Genomic DNA, 14,452 nt, shown 5'->3' with positions numbered 1-14,452 from the left:
CTAGTGAGTAACATCAGGAAGACTGTAAGAGATTCTGTTATGTTAGAAAAGTCAGGAACATATTAGGGGCACTGACAGCAGGCAGGCAGGCAGGAGCAATCGATTTTTTATTTTAGAAAAGTCAGGAACATATTAGGGGCACTGACAGCAGGCAGACAGGAGCAATCTATTTTTTATTTTAGAAAAGTCAGGAACATATTAGGGGCACTGACAGCAGGCAGACAGGAGCAATCTATTTTTTTATTTTAGAAAAGTCAGGAACATATTAGGGGCACTGACAGCAGGCAGGCAGGAGCAATCTACTTTTTATTTTAGAAAAGTCAGGAACTTATTAGGGGCACTGACAGCAGGCAGGAGCAATCTATTTTTTATTTTAGAAAAGTCAGAAACATATTAGGGGCACTGACAGCAGGCAGGCATGAGCAATCTATTTTTTTATTTTAGAAAAGTCAGGAACATATTAGGGACACTGACAGCAGACAGGCAGGAGCAATCTATTTTTTATTTTAGAAAAGTCAGGAACATATTAGGGGCACTGACAGCAGGCAGGCAGGAGCAATCTATTTTTTATTTTGTTGCTGCTGTTTGCTAGCCAGTATGTGCAGATTTAACTGCCTAGCACAATACCCGATCTTAAGTGAAGCATGGGGTACTTAACTTTTGTAAAGATCAGGTCTTCATCTATAGAAGCGCTTAACTAATTTGTCTTTTTCCGAATATCAGAGCATAATCACCTCAATCCATGCACTTCATGAACATTAGAAACACCAGCTAAACCTTTCCATGTCAAATATGCGAACAGAAATTCAGAACCTAATTATACTCATAATGGTCATATTTTAAATTAAAAGGCAAAAAAGCAAACAAAAGAAAAACAGTGTAATACAACAAAAGAATATGACTTAGGACAGACCAAAGAAACACAAAGTTTGGATGATGCCGGTCATTGAATTCTGCTGTCTACTCGTCTGTTCTGCCAATGAAAGGTAGCTAAGAAAAGCACTGACAAGATAGTAAACAGTGAGAAGTGTTTTGGAAAGGGAGGGTGGGAACTTAACTGTTTGACCATAGACTGAAGGGTTTACAGTTTCAGCTGCACAGATGCCTCATCAGCGAATTGGCTGTCGACATGGTAACACCAGACACCTATGCAGCTCACAGGGACTCGGGCAGAAACTGATACAATTGGAGGCCAATGAAGAAATGTTTCCATACAGATTTTAGGACTTCTGTTTTCATACCAACATACTTCAGTTGTACAGAAACCTGATGATTTCTAACTGCAGCAAACTCTCTTTCAGTATATGGAAAGTTGCAGGTAAAGAGTTGTACTTTTTCCTACAAAACCTTTGTTGATGCTGTAAAAAACAAATGCTTGACTACGCTTGTGCCTCCTGCAACCTGTTACTGAGACAGCAATCCTATCACCATACCCTTTCTGTAGCCATTCCTGAAATACACAATCTGAGTTTACTGTGAATCTCATTGCAGAATGCTGGATGCCTACTCGATGCTTACATTATTAGTTATCCCTGGTGGTATTGCAGAACTGTAACTCTGACCACTCAGCAAGGCAAGGACTGCATCCTGTGATATATGTACCGAATGCATAGCCCCCTTCCCCACCTTGTGTAATGCAGACATAAATCCAATATCTGGAATGTCCTCCAATGTTCATCTGTTAATGTCCTTATTGTCTATATTGTCTTTAAACTAATTGCAAATTTGTCATAATGCTTGCAGTCTAGTTATGCTAAGAAAAGTTTTTGTTTGTTTTTCTGAGATTAATTCCTCATTGATCTCTGTTAAGTTGTCAGAATGAGAGGTAATGTCTGATTCAATGTCTTTAATCTTACTGCCTGTATTGGTCATATAATCCAGTACCGGTGTTCATTTTATGTAGTTCTTATCTATCCTAGCTATTTCTAATGGAGATGGGCCATTTTCCTGGGTAAATTGGGATCAGTCTGTATTACTTTATCAGCTTGCCACATAGAAGGACTCTTTGCTGAGATAACACTCTTCTACTTTAATCTGACTTCTTTCTGAACATGCATCTAATCTAAATCACATTCAGTTTCTAATGAAATATCAGTTAGGTGTCCCTTCTCTTACAAAAAAAAAAGTAATTTAGCAGTAGGCAGTGGCACCAAGGAGCCGAGACAGGAAACGTGTCATTCTAGCCCAGACTGAATGTCCAGTAATCACCTTCTTATCTGCTGGGGCGAAGGACTTTATACAAGGAAGGAATCAAGAAAACTGGTTATTAAGCACCAGAAATAAACGTATTCTGTCAGAATAGTGATGCTTGCTACTGTGAATGAAAAATGTCGAAATAAATGACCTCCTTAGGCGTCTTGCAAGAGATTAAAAAAAAAAAAAAACGAACATCTAATTGTTCATTATTTTTAAATGAATTGTGTTGTAATTCATTATAACTGTTTTTGGAGGACTGTCTTACATGGAGATTGTAATGGTCCATTTATAAAAAGTGTAGTTATGATTTGTGTTGCTTGATAACAGTGATACAAGTTTATGATATTACAATTGCTTTTTCTGTTCCATTCGCCATCTTCTCTAGGTCTCTTTGGACAAGGAGACTACAAGAAAACCAGACCTTACTTCTGCACTTAAGGAAATCCGTGTACAATATGAAACACTTTCCTCCAGGAACCAGCAGACCTCTGAAGAATGGTACAAAACAAAATTTGCCAGCTTCACTGAGACAGCATTTCGTAACAACGATGCTGTCCGTCAAGTCAAAGAAGAGCTGGGAGAGTACCGCCGACAGTTGCAAGCCCGAAACATTGAAATTGAGATGCTAAAGAGCACAAATGAGTCACTGGAGAGACAAATTCAGGAAATAGAAGATCAGCATCACTCCGAGCTAAGCCATCTTCAGGTGAGCAGGTCTTACTGGTAATGTCATACTCTGTCACTTCTGTAGTACGCAATTTATTTTATTCGCTTGTATATTAACTCAATTTCAAAAGCAGCAATAAGGGAAAAATTATTTACATATAGAGAGGGCGCAGAATATACGGTGATTGTTCATCCAGATGTATGTATCATGTGCGTTGTTGACCATTTCCCTTTTAGGTCAGCTTTATAAGAGTACATTAAAGATATGTTGCTGACATACTAAAACCAAACTGCTTTACACTGGCAGGTAAGGTATGTTATTTCAAGTCCTATACATATGTGGATCATTCTATCAAAACCTTAGGCACTCTACTCAAAGAGGTATGCAGAAAGACATGATTACTCAAGTTATTCCAGTGTCTGAGACAGGACAGATACTGGTCTTAACTGACATTTTGCTATCACCCAGAATGATGCTGCAGTTCAGATCAAAAATAGACTGTGTAGCTGGTATCATTATAGGGGGATACAGTTTGTATCAGTTTGGGATAAGATGGCTAAAAAGCCTTCCTGCTTTGCTAGGGATGGTCTGCACATCTTTTACCATAACTTTCATATTAATAAACATTTGCTTCCCCAAAAGTGCCCTTTTCAGGCAGTCTTTGTACTACACATTCTAATGTAGTAAAACCTAAACTGGAGCACATGAAGTCTGTTTTGCTCAGTGCATAGGATCCTAATAAAAAAAACGCCTAAACTTGAGGTCCTCTTGTAACTTGAGCACATTCATATATGTGTAGTTACAGAAATATGGGCCAGAGCAATGGAAACATTTCCTCTATTCCTGTGTTTAGTGACCTTAGTGTTTTCAGACCAGCTGGCAATTGTGGGGTATCAGTATTTGTCAGGGATATCATCACGTCAGGAGTGATTCCTTGAAACCTCATATTTGCACATTTTAGATGTCCAAGTTGCCCTAAAACAAGACTAATTACAACTTCAAAACTAGCTCTAGAAATCCTGTGTGCTCCATCCCTCATTGAACACAGTAAATAACAGAATACCTTAGCCAAAATCTCGATTAATTCTTATTCCTTTAATAATAAGTGTCCAAGGTACTTGCGTATTATCGCAACCAGATTTTCGCGGTAATGCTGCTTGCTTCTCGTTGTGTCAAGTAGCACCGAGAAAGTATTAAAAACCTCAGAAACAAGTTTTCTTTAATGTTTTCTGGTTTTAGGAAGTTTATTGGTTAAACGGCTGAAAAAGGAAGGTTTGAAAATAGCTTTCCCCTTTACTTTGGAGTGGTTGCGTTTGCACATGTATTTGGCCGGAAAGGACTTTGCTAGTTAATCTTGCATATGTTAGGTGCTTTTCGGAGATACCTTCACTTATTATTCAGCTGTAGTTTTGTAGGTTAACCTTCGTGACAGAAAATTGCAGGAATTAAGGGCTTGCAAGAGTGATGGGGGCATGATGTTGACAGGTAATCCGGGGTAGTTTTTCATGGCACTGCCGTGATGGCAGAAGGGAGTTACCAGGTGTGTGGTTTGTTTTGTTTTGGTGGGTACGTTTTGGTGTTGTGATAGTGGCATATTGGGACAAACTCTGGTGATGTACCTCAGGGATTTCTGCATGTTTTACAGCTGGAAAGCTATGCGTGGCTCACTCATTGTTTTTCTGTTGGTAGGTGCGTGTGTGTGTGTGTGTGTGTGGCGGGGGGGTTATCAGCGATTGCACTCAGTTAGCCCTTCAAAGCAGTTATTCTGCTGTGGAGCATGCATCACACAGCATGACTGACATGAGTTAATCTCCAAAAAAGGGACAAGCTATTTTACAATATTATTTTCTCAGTGTTTTCAAGGTTAAATAGTACTACCAATTACAAATATTACAGAAAAGACTTTATTTCGTTTTAATACTGTCAATTTCGTTTTCTAAAGGAAAACAGAAGCAACCAGCGTTAGCATGAAAATCTGGTTGCGATAATACGTAAGTACAGTGTCCAAATAGCCTTGATCTTGTCCTTACAAATATGGCCTTTTCTTACACTCTTTCATATATATCCTCTTTCCTCATTAAATCAGAACATAAATTATTGACTTTTTTCTTTAAAGTTGTACTTCTATGCAAATAACTCTGTGTTTGGGGATTTGTCAAAAGCAAACCTTCTACACTTACTTGATGACTTTAACAAATTATATTTTAATCCTGCCCTGACAGACCTCATTGCTAAAGCTGCCACTTTTGGCATCAGATTTCTACTCTCACTTAAATAATTTTACTGATAAGTCAGTCCTTACCCACAACAAATATACTGATAAATATAAACTCAAACCCCTGTTTGAATATCTGTGTAAATAAACCGGAATTTAGAATTCTGACTTATGTTCAGTGAATGTGACCCTTGCTAGGGCAAGTGTTTTAGAAAATGGATGGCTGGAACTTTATTTCTCACTTGGTGAGGTGTATGGATCTTTTGACATGGTGGCTGTATTTTATGTGGCATTGTATCTCTTCTATTTTTCAGTCATTTTCATTTATTCACTGTCTGATGTTTTTTAACAACCAGTGCATAAATGCAGTACGCATTATTTTCTTATGAAATGTTTACAACCATGTGTTGCAAAGGTGTAGTGATTTATTCTGTGTAATTTTTTTTCTCGCATATAATGTAATTGAAGTAATTGTCCTTCCTGTAATTTGTATTATTGTTGAGAACATTTCCTTTTCTGCACTGGCCTGTATTGAAAAAAATGGGCCTTATCAAGAGGATGTTCCAAGTAATCATAAGATAAACAAATGCATTTTTCTACTGCTAGTCTAGATGGCAGTACAACTTGGTAGAGTCCCTTTGGGTATTGCATGTGTTTCTTAATAGATTAAAAGCCTTATAGGTGAATACCAGGATTAATTGCCCTGAAAGGCAACTTTAAGCCTAGCTCATGATCAGAGGTCAGAATCAAACCCTGTGCCTGTGTCTCTGAGGTGAAGTCCTTAACCATTATGCCAAACCCATGCTTATATAGTACCATACTTCTCAACCTCTTAGATCAAGAAATCTGGACAAAGGCCCAAAATAGGGACAGATTTTAAATATTTTCTTAAGCTTAGAAAGTTGCTAGAATAACAGAATAATTTGTGTTCACGTCCATTTTCTGGAGGTTATGAAGTCTGAAACTCAAATCTATGTCTTTATTTAGTGACTTCGATCCTTAGTGATTTGCCAGAAAACCACACATTGTATGAGAAACAGACCAAAAATGAGAGAAAAATCTGTATATTCTGCAAAAATCTAGACAGTTGAGAAGTATGTATTGTAGTTAGTTATGAGCCACGCTGTTCTGGAGACCATTAAGGGGCCTAGCCTAAATTACCAATTGCCCCAAAGCATTGTCTGGTTAAGTGAGTTGCGCAAGCTCACACAGTAAGGGAACAAAAGTCGAAAGAATCAAACCCTGTACCCTGAGCACAGGAAGCTGCCCATTAATACCTCCGAGATTTAGTCCTCTGCACCAACTGCCAGACTTTAAGGACAATCATAGGGCTTGATGAGATTTGAAATCATGACCCCTGGTTAAATCGACCAGTGAGCTAACCCCTGGGCTACAAGGACACAATGAATAAATACTTGGAAGCAGAGAAATGTTAAACTGTAGTTTTGCTTTTTTTTTTTCTTCAGCTTGTCATCACTCCACATTTAGAGTGCTGACATTTCAATAGAAACTTGTTTTATATGTTCTGGATATCACACATTCCCCTTATCCCCTAGCCTGCTTCATTTCCATAATCCACTTAAGTCTGATCATTCATCTTGAGGAACTTTGATTCCAGATAGTTCTCCTTACTGTTTGCATTCATTATCTTCTAATCATTTTCTTTCTTGCAATTGATTATGCCACTTGGCTTTTTTCCCTATGAAATCATCTTTCCTTCTGTCAACTGTTCCCCAAAATAGGGTTATTGCTGTTTAATACTTGAGTTACAGAAAGCTGTTATTTCTCTTTGTCCTGTTTTCCTCCATTTCATCAAAACTTTTGTTTCTTACTCTTAATTTCAGAAGTTGTAAATGCTATACTGAATCCACTTTTAATTGTCTCATAATTTTTACACTGTACCGATTAAAGTAATTGAAAAAGATCCCTGCCTCTCCCAAACCCAAACTTCCCTTTTTTTCTACAAACCCAAACTTGAGCACTTTTGAATCTATGCAGTTTAACTGTTTCAGTCTAAAAGCATCGCCTTGCTATTTAGGTTTACTTCCACAAATATTATGAGCTGACCTGACTTGCTGTATTGCTTCATAGTATGTACATTGCATAAGAACAGGGTGATACTGCAATTAACCAGTTAATATATATTTGCAGAAATAAACACACGAGCCACCAGCCTTTTGTTACTTCTTTTAGGGACAATAGTGCTAAATAACAACATTCATAAACTGATTATAGGAAAATTATCTGCAGATACTTGCGGTGGTGATGCTGCGGTAGCATTGTCACCTCACAGTAAGACGTTGTCCTGTTCGATTCTCAACTAGAGCGCCTTCTGTGTGGAGACGTGCGTGAATGGGCATACCTTCGTTGAAGGTTGTGCATCAGAGGTGGCAACTCGGCATGTAAAAATCTACTGCCAATCATTAGCGGACCGGAGTTCCGCTGTGGCGACCCCTAACCGGGAAAAGCCGAGAGAGACAACAACAACATCTGCAGATACTTACGTAATGCAGTATTATTTTTAATCTATTGTCTGATTTGTGCACATGTGATACTGGAAAATAGCAGGCTTTAAAGTAAAAGGGTACACATTCTGCCAGTAGTCATCTGACCGCTGCAACATTATTCATTTTCTTTCTCTTATATTGCACATACTTTGTGATGTATGCCATTCTACACATGTAGGCACAGATCTTATGGAACAGAATATCTGGAAAAGAATCTTTGACTGTTTGTACCTCCTGAGGGCTCCCGCCCCTCCACACACACTCACATACACCCCCATGTTAGGGTTACATCTACCCAACCCAGTACTTTTATAACTTTAAGGTTGTACCAACTTGGAGAAAAAGTGGACAGTGCATTTTCCCTTTCTTTAAGGTGTCTATTTCAGAGTTAGAATATTTGATTAGGAAGGATGCGTGTATATATTTTTTAAATTTTCCCAGTTTCTTTGTGTAGTTTATTACACTGTACATGACATCACAGAATATGCTTTCAAAAAATGAAATTATTTTTGCTCTCCAGTTAAAAGACGTAGTTAAATGAATGGACCAGTCTTCACTTTACTGAACAGGTTTGTTTGGATGGGAATCTAACTTTCTCACTTGCACTTTGTACTTAAAAAAAAATCTGATACTGTGACACAAAATTAATTCAGATTTTCATTCACAGAGATAAAAACAGAACTAAGAAGTATAAGCCATGGCTTGTTTTGCATCTTGCATCCTTGTTCTAATACCCGTCAGGAATTTTAGACTCAACATTTACTTTGTTGTAATTTGGACAGTAGCAGCTCTGCATATGCAAGTATCAGTGGTTTTATTTGCAAGATTTAGAGCAGCAGAGAAATGAACTGGCAAGTCCTATGATAAAACTGAAAACTTAACAAGGTGTCCTAAAAATCTTCACTTTAGGATTTGACAGTTTCTGTTCCAATAAGGTGAAGTAGCATTCCCAACGTGCCTCTTGTAACAGGTAATTAGAAAAGTTAAGGAGCAAAAGAAGGGAAAACAATAGCATGCATGATCATCGGCTCCATTTTGATTGGATGGATTCCAGGCAGCCCTGAAATGGAATAAAATCAAGCATGCACTCCTAGAGCTATATAGCTGAATGTCGTCAGGGTAGTGATGACACTTTAACCCTTTAATCCAACTTCAGACCAGTGACAAGTGGAGTACCACAGGGTTCAGTCCTGGGTCCTCTCCTGTTTGGTATCTACTTCTCTGAAGTACAGGCTAACAAAGAAGGTCTTTGGCTAACGAAGATCACAGATGACTGCAAACTAGGAGCCATAATCAAAACTCCAAAAGATGTGGACATCCTACAAAAGGGCCTCACTGAGACAGATGCCTGGTGTCAAAGCCATGGCCTCAAGCTCAATGCCAAAAAGTGCATTGTCATCCCTTTTGGTAAAAACTCTGTACCCATGGACTACCACATAGGCGGTAGTCTACTTAGCGTCAAAAGTGTGATAAGAGTCCTTGGGACACAGGTGGACAGTAGTCTCTCCTTTGATAATCACATCACCACAGTAGTCAGGAAATCCTTCTACGTGGCACACCTCATCACTAAAGGTTTCTCATCCAGGAAAAAAGAGGTCATTGTTCCCCTCTACTCATCACTCATTAGACCCATTATAGAGTGCAATGCCCCTTTTGGTATGTACCTCACAAGACATCTACAACAACGGGAAAGGCTGCAGAAATACCTCACAAAGAGGATTACCGGCCTCAAACAGATGCCCTATGCAGACCATCTCAAAAAACTGCAGCTTTACTCCGTCGTATATCGCCTACTCAGAGGCGATCTCTGCCTAACACACAAAGCTATGTCAAACCCAGAGCTTTTAGACATGCTCCACTTAAAGAAATCCCAATCCCTATGAGCTACACACTCAAGGGACCTGAACCTTGTCACCACAATAAACAGAACATGCTGGAGGGATAGATTCCTGTGCCAGAGATTTCCCATACTCTGGAACAAACTACCTATCTATATCAAACAAAGCTCCTCATTAGCACTCTTCAAGAAAAATCTTGATGATTGGATGGGATATAGGAAATTCACCCCGAGATCACTTCTTTGGCTCTGCTTGACAGTGGCACAGGAAAATAATTTTCTTGGGTGGCGAAAGCCAGGGTACCTTTTGGCTAGGCTTATATAGGCCCTAGGGCCAATAGCCTAGTATCTGCCTATGAACCCCTTCCTCCAAATTATATCATTTCAAAGCATTTGCACTGCAAACAGCAATATAATTAAAACTAGACACTGTGTAATAATAGAAAATGCAATACTAACTCTTTCCCCTGCATTCTTTCTTTCATTTCTTCCTTTTTTGTTGATAGTACCTTCGTAAATAACTCTGCCTTTGGGACATTTGCACTGTTGTATTTGTATAATGACTTAGTTCTTATCTTATTTTCCACAATCAGCAAGTTTGGAATACTATGTGCCCTGAAACGATGACATCCCAGCGATGATTCTGCATGCACTGTGTCTCAATGTTTGCAGAACTTTCTAGCTGCTGTCTCCCCTGTAACACTGCAAGCATTCCAGGAAGCTTTTTACTCAGACCATGTGTACTTCATGACATTGCCACATGGTGGTGGCAACTGTATATATTTTTAATTCCAATTGTTTTCCTTCCCTGGGATTCCAAATGTCATGTTATCCATTGAAACTGCAATCTTGCTTGCAGTGCTCACTACTCAAATTCAATTATTTGAAGTCAGAGATTAATAGTTAGTTTAGACGTTGTGCGGGGGTGGACAGGACTTTAAGACGTGTGGATTATTCCACTTCAAGAAATATTTAATATATATAGTTGTGGAAATGCAGGAGATAGACAATACAACATGGGAGAAATTCCATTTCTGCAATAATTTTTCTAGAATAATAGAGAATTTGTAAGCAAATTGCAACTCTGCTGCAAAACTGCACAACACAGAGAAAGGTAATTGGATCTTAGGGTGCTAAAATGACAGCAGAGTGTAGAATATGACCAGGGTGAAGGTACACACATATATTTTAAACAGTTATGTCCGCTTAAATTTGGCATTACCTTAGTGAATTTCTTGCAATGGCAAGCTAACGGCAAATTAATTGCCTTATTTGTGTTATGTTTTTCTTTATTTTTTTATAGATATATTTGATATCGTCCTAATACATTTATATATTATATATAAAATTGGTGCTGTATCAAAGAACAAGCTATAAAAGTATGTTAAAGAATTATTGGTAAGGAAGAACTACGACTACATATGAGAAATGCAGATTAAATTAATTTGGTTATTAATGAAAGGTTCTTTATGTAGTTAAGAAAGGGCTGATGGTTAAGGATCTCTGAATCTCTCTTTCTTTTTTTTTTTTTTTTTTTTTTACTGTTTTAATTATGATTACTTTTTCCCATCTGCCACTTTGGTTTGTTTATTTCTAATATAAATATTTATACTGAACTTGATGTAATCATTGCAGTTACTGGATCATTAATGACAATACTTTGCTTATTTAAACTCTGTAGCAATTTATTTTGCTTCTATTACTTTTATTCTTTGCTTATGGTTTTTTATATGTTGTCCTGTTTTTATTATTTCTTCAACTGCATTATAACTGAAGAAAGGTCCTAGTGATCCTGTTCACATACCTGTAAAACAAACAAAACAATATTTATTATGTAAGTTGCCTAGAGAAAAGAAACGGTGGAGCTAGTTCAACTAATGCCAATTTGGTGGCCCTCAATTTTGAGGATCAATAAAAAAAGTAACGTCAAAAAGGGAACTCCTGCACGTTGAGCAAATGCACGGCTCAAAACAAAGACAAATCATGCAAAAACCAAACGAGCCAGCATACAGTGACCTGAAAACACTTTAATGGTATTAAACCATAAAAAACAACAAGAGACACAGACCGGTTTTGGCCAGATCAAATCATAGCCTTCATCAGTGTGAAAAACAGAACATCAATTGTTGAAACTTAAATAAGCCCATCTACAATCTCATTGGTTGTGTCAAAAGTATTCATTCAGACCAGGTGGAAATAATCCACCCAGTTTCACAATCCATTTTTTCTCTTTGGTATTTAAAATAGAATGCCACCCTGTCTTATTAGATCTGTTACCTTGTATAGTGTCAATAATCATAAAAGTAAACTTGGCAGATTTGTGAACCAAATGATGTTTGTAGAGTGCGTTATTAGCCCTTTTGTTTTTAATATAGCTAATGTGCTCAGAAATTCTAATTCTAAATGGTCTAGAGGTTAGACCAACATAGAATGAACCACTCTACAAACATCATTTGGTTCACAAATCTGCCAAGTTTACTTTTATGATTATTGACACTATACAAGGTAACAGATCCAACAAGACAGGGTGGCATTCTATTTTAAATACCAAAGAGAAAAAATGGATTGTGAAACTGGGTGGATTATTTCCACCTGGTCTGAATGAATACTTTTGACACAACCAATGAGATTGTAGATGGACTCATTTAAGTTTCAACAATTGATGTTCTGTTTTTCACACTGATGAAGGCTATGATTTGATCTGGCCAAAACCGGTCTGTGTCTCTTGTTGTTTTTTATGGTTTAATACCATTAAAGTGTTTTCAGGTCACTGTATGCTGGCTCGTTTGGTTTTTGCATGATCAATAAAAAAGACATTAAACTCTGGTGTCTGTGCGTTATTTGGGCATTGTAACACTTAAAATGAAATAGTGGTGAACAACAATTGTAATTGCCGTATGGCATGGACTCCATGGTTTCAGTCTGTTCTGGCCATGGACCAGACAGCCTAATGTACACTTTATATTGTGAAAGTAGATATAGCGAAGACAGGTTGGCAATTTCAAAATTCAGAATAAGAGTTATACACTTTAGTCAGAAACAGACTAAAACCAGAGTCCATGCTTCTGTTTCCTCTGGTATGTCTTAGAGTGTTGGGGACATAAAATGCTGGTTTCTGACTTTGAATAAAAAAACACGCACACATAGGCACAGCCACAGACTTTGCTACTTAAATCTGCATTATGAATTTTCAGTCCAACTAGTACTTGAACTGTAAAAAATAATATTAAAATAAAATGCAAATTTGCATGTAATCATTTTGGGTTGTAGAAAAGTACAGTTGTCTAAGCAAATTTACTATAACAGTAGATGTTCAAATGATCTCTGGTGCAGTAGCCTAAACAATACGTTTTATATCCTGCAAAGCTTCAGGGTACTTTCCACTCACCCAAACCATTAGCTTGAGTTGAGCTAGTTAAAAAGACATGTTTGGGCACCAAGACCATCAGAGCTTTCATGCCAACTGAGAGGGAGGCTGAGCCATGAGAAGACATTGCTAGTAATAAAAAAAATTTAAAAAAAAATGCCCGCACACTGTAATAAAAATACACCAGAAAAACAAAGTGGCTACTACAGCATTGATTATTTGGACATTTACTGCCATAGTAAATTTATTTACACAACTGTACTATGTTCTTCATGTTTATCATTGCTTTGATAGCCTAAGCTAAGTAAGTAGATGACCATAGCTTAAAACAACTGGTAGGTAGAAGAAGAAGGGTCCAGTAAGCCCTAGACAATGGTCCTTGCAAAATTTGACCTAGAACTGGAGAAGGAATCTGGTTTGTTGTGCTTTATAAAAGTATGCACAGAGGCCCAAGTTGCTGCTTCTAGAATACTTTTGTAATTCAACCCTTCCCAAAAATAACCTAGATGAAACCGAGCCATGATAGAATATGGCTTGACCCTGCCTGGAATAGTTTTGTTGCAGTGGGAATAACAAAAGGTAATAGCCCGAGATATCCATTTAGAAATAGTCTGGTTTGACACACTGTCCATTTTTCTTACTTTAACAAGAAATGAATAACTGAGCAGAAGTTCTGTAAAATTTTGTAATGTCAAGATAGCACCTGAACTGTCTGTGGACATCCAAGGTATGAAGTATCCTTTTTCCCTCATGTTGGGGCTTGGGAAATAGCACAGGTATATGAATAGTTTGGCTCTAAGTAAATTTGTATTCCACTTTAAGCATAAAAGAAGGACTAATTCTCAAGGAGAACCTGTCCTGTGGGAAATAAAATAAGTTTGACCTACCATAAGAGCTTACAACTCAGATATTCTTTTTGCAAAGGTCAGGGCAAGGAGTAATACTCTTTTTCATCTAAAGAACTTCAAGACAGCCATATGAGCTGGCTCAAATGGAGCAAGTGTTAGCTTCTCTAACACAAAAGTAATGTCCCAAGGAGGAGCCACTGGTTTTCTTGGACGTCTCTTATGCAAAACCCCTTTAAAAATATATTGACATGGGAATGCCTTGAAAAAGGGGATCTACCCCAAAACCTCCCTACTCTGTCCTTACTGTGATTCTCAAAAGTTGGATCTTTTGCATAGCTTTTGGAGCTGCAAATACTCCTTCAAACTTTGGTGCTCACTAAAAATCAAACTACAAAAAATGGGCTATGAGAAAACCACCCTTTCCTGGAGATTTGCTATGCTGCATATCCCTCCTCCAGGTATGATGAAGCTACAATTATGTATACTAATTACTCTTTTAACCCTAATTAAATTTTATGTTATGCTGAAATGGAAAGCTATATCTCAGCTCTCTCAGAAAGCATTCAAATAAATGGCAATCGAGTACATAACAGCCCATAAATACTTAATGCATAGTCAAAAACTGGGTTCCTGGAAGAACAACGAATGCTTGAAATGTCGAACGTCATATGGTCGACACCATATGATCAACATTTCAAGAGTTCGAAGGTTGAATTTAATGGCGCCATGCAGTGCAGAATGGGAGAATTTCCCTTTTCTGCACTGAAGTGCGGTCTCGGAGTTGGTATATTTAAGTAGGGGGTGTGTAGGGGGTG

The 14,452-nt window shown here is 37.8% G+C and overlaps 1 protein-coding gene across 1 annotated transcript in view; it reads left to right on the top strand.

The window, feature by feature from the left end:
* The window catches only part of LOC122811309 (low molecular weight neuronal intermediate filament-like), a 107,810-nt gene that overhangs the window by 20,366 nt on the left and 72,992 nt on the right, over positions 1–14,452 (top strand). The window contains exon 2 of the mRNA XM_044083070.1: positions 2,582–2,902. Within this exon, the coding sequence (XP_043939005.1) occupies positions 2,582–2,902 (321 nt within the window). The remainder of the gene's footprint in view (positions 1–2,581; positions 2,903–14,452) is intronic.

This window comes from Protopterus annectens, chromosome 9.part0 (genome assembly GCF_019279795.1).
Source record: "Protopterus annectens isolate FY-2018-M chromosome 9.part0, PAN1.0, whole genome shotgun sequence".
Classification (NCBI taxonomy): domain Eukaryota; kingdom Metazoa; phylum Chordata; order Ceratodontiformes; family Protopteridae; genus Protopterus; species Protopterus annectens.
This window is presented reverse-complemented; position numbering and strand designations above follow the sequence as displayed.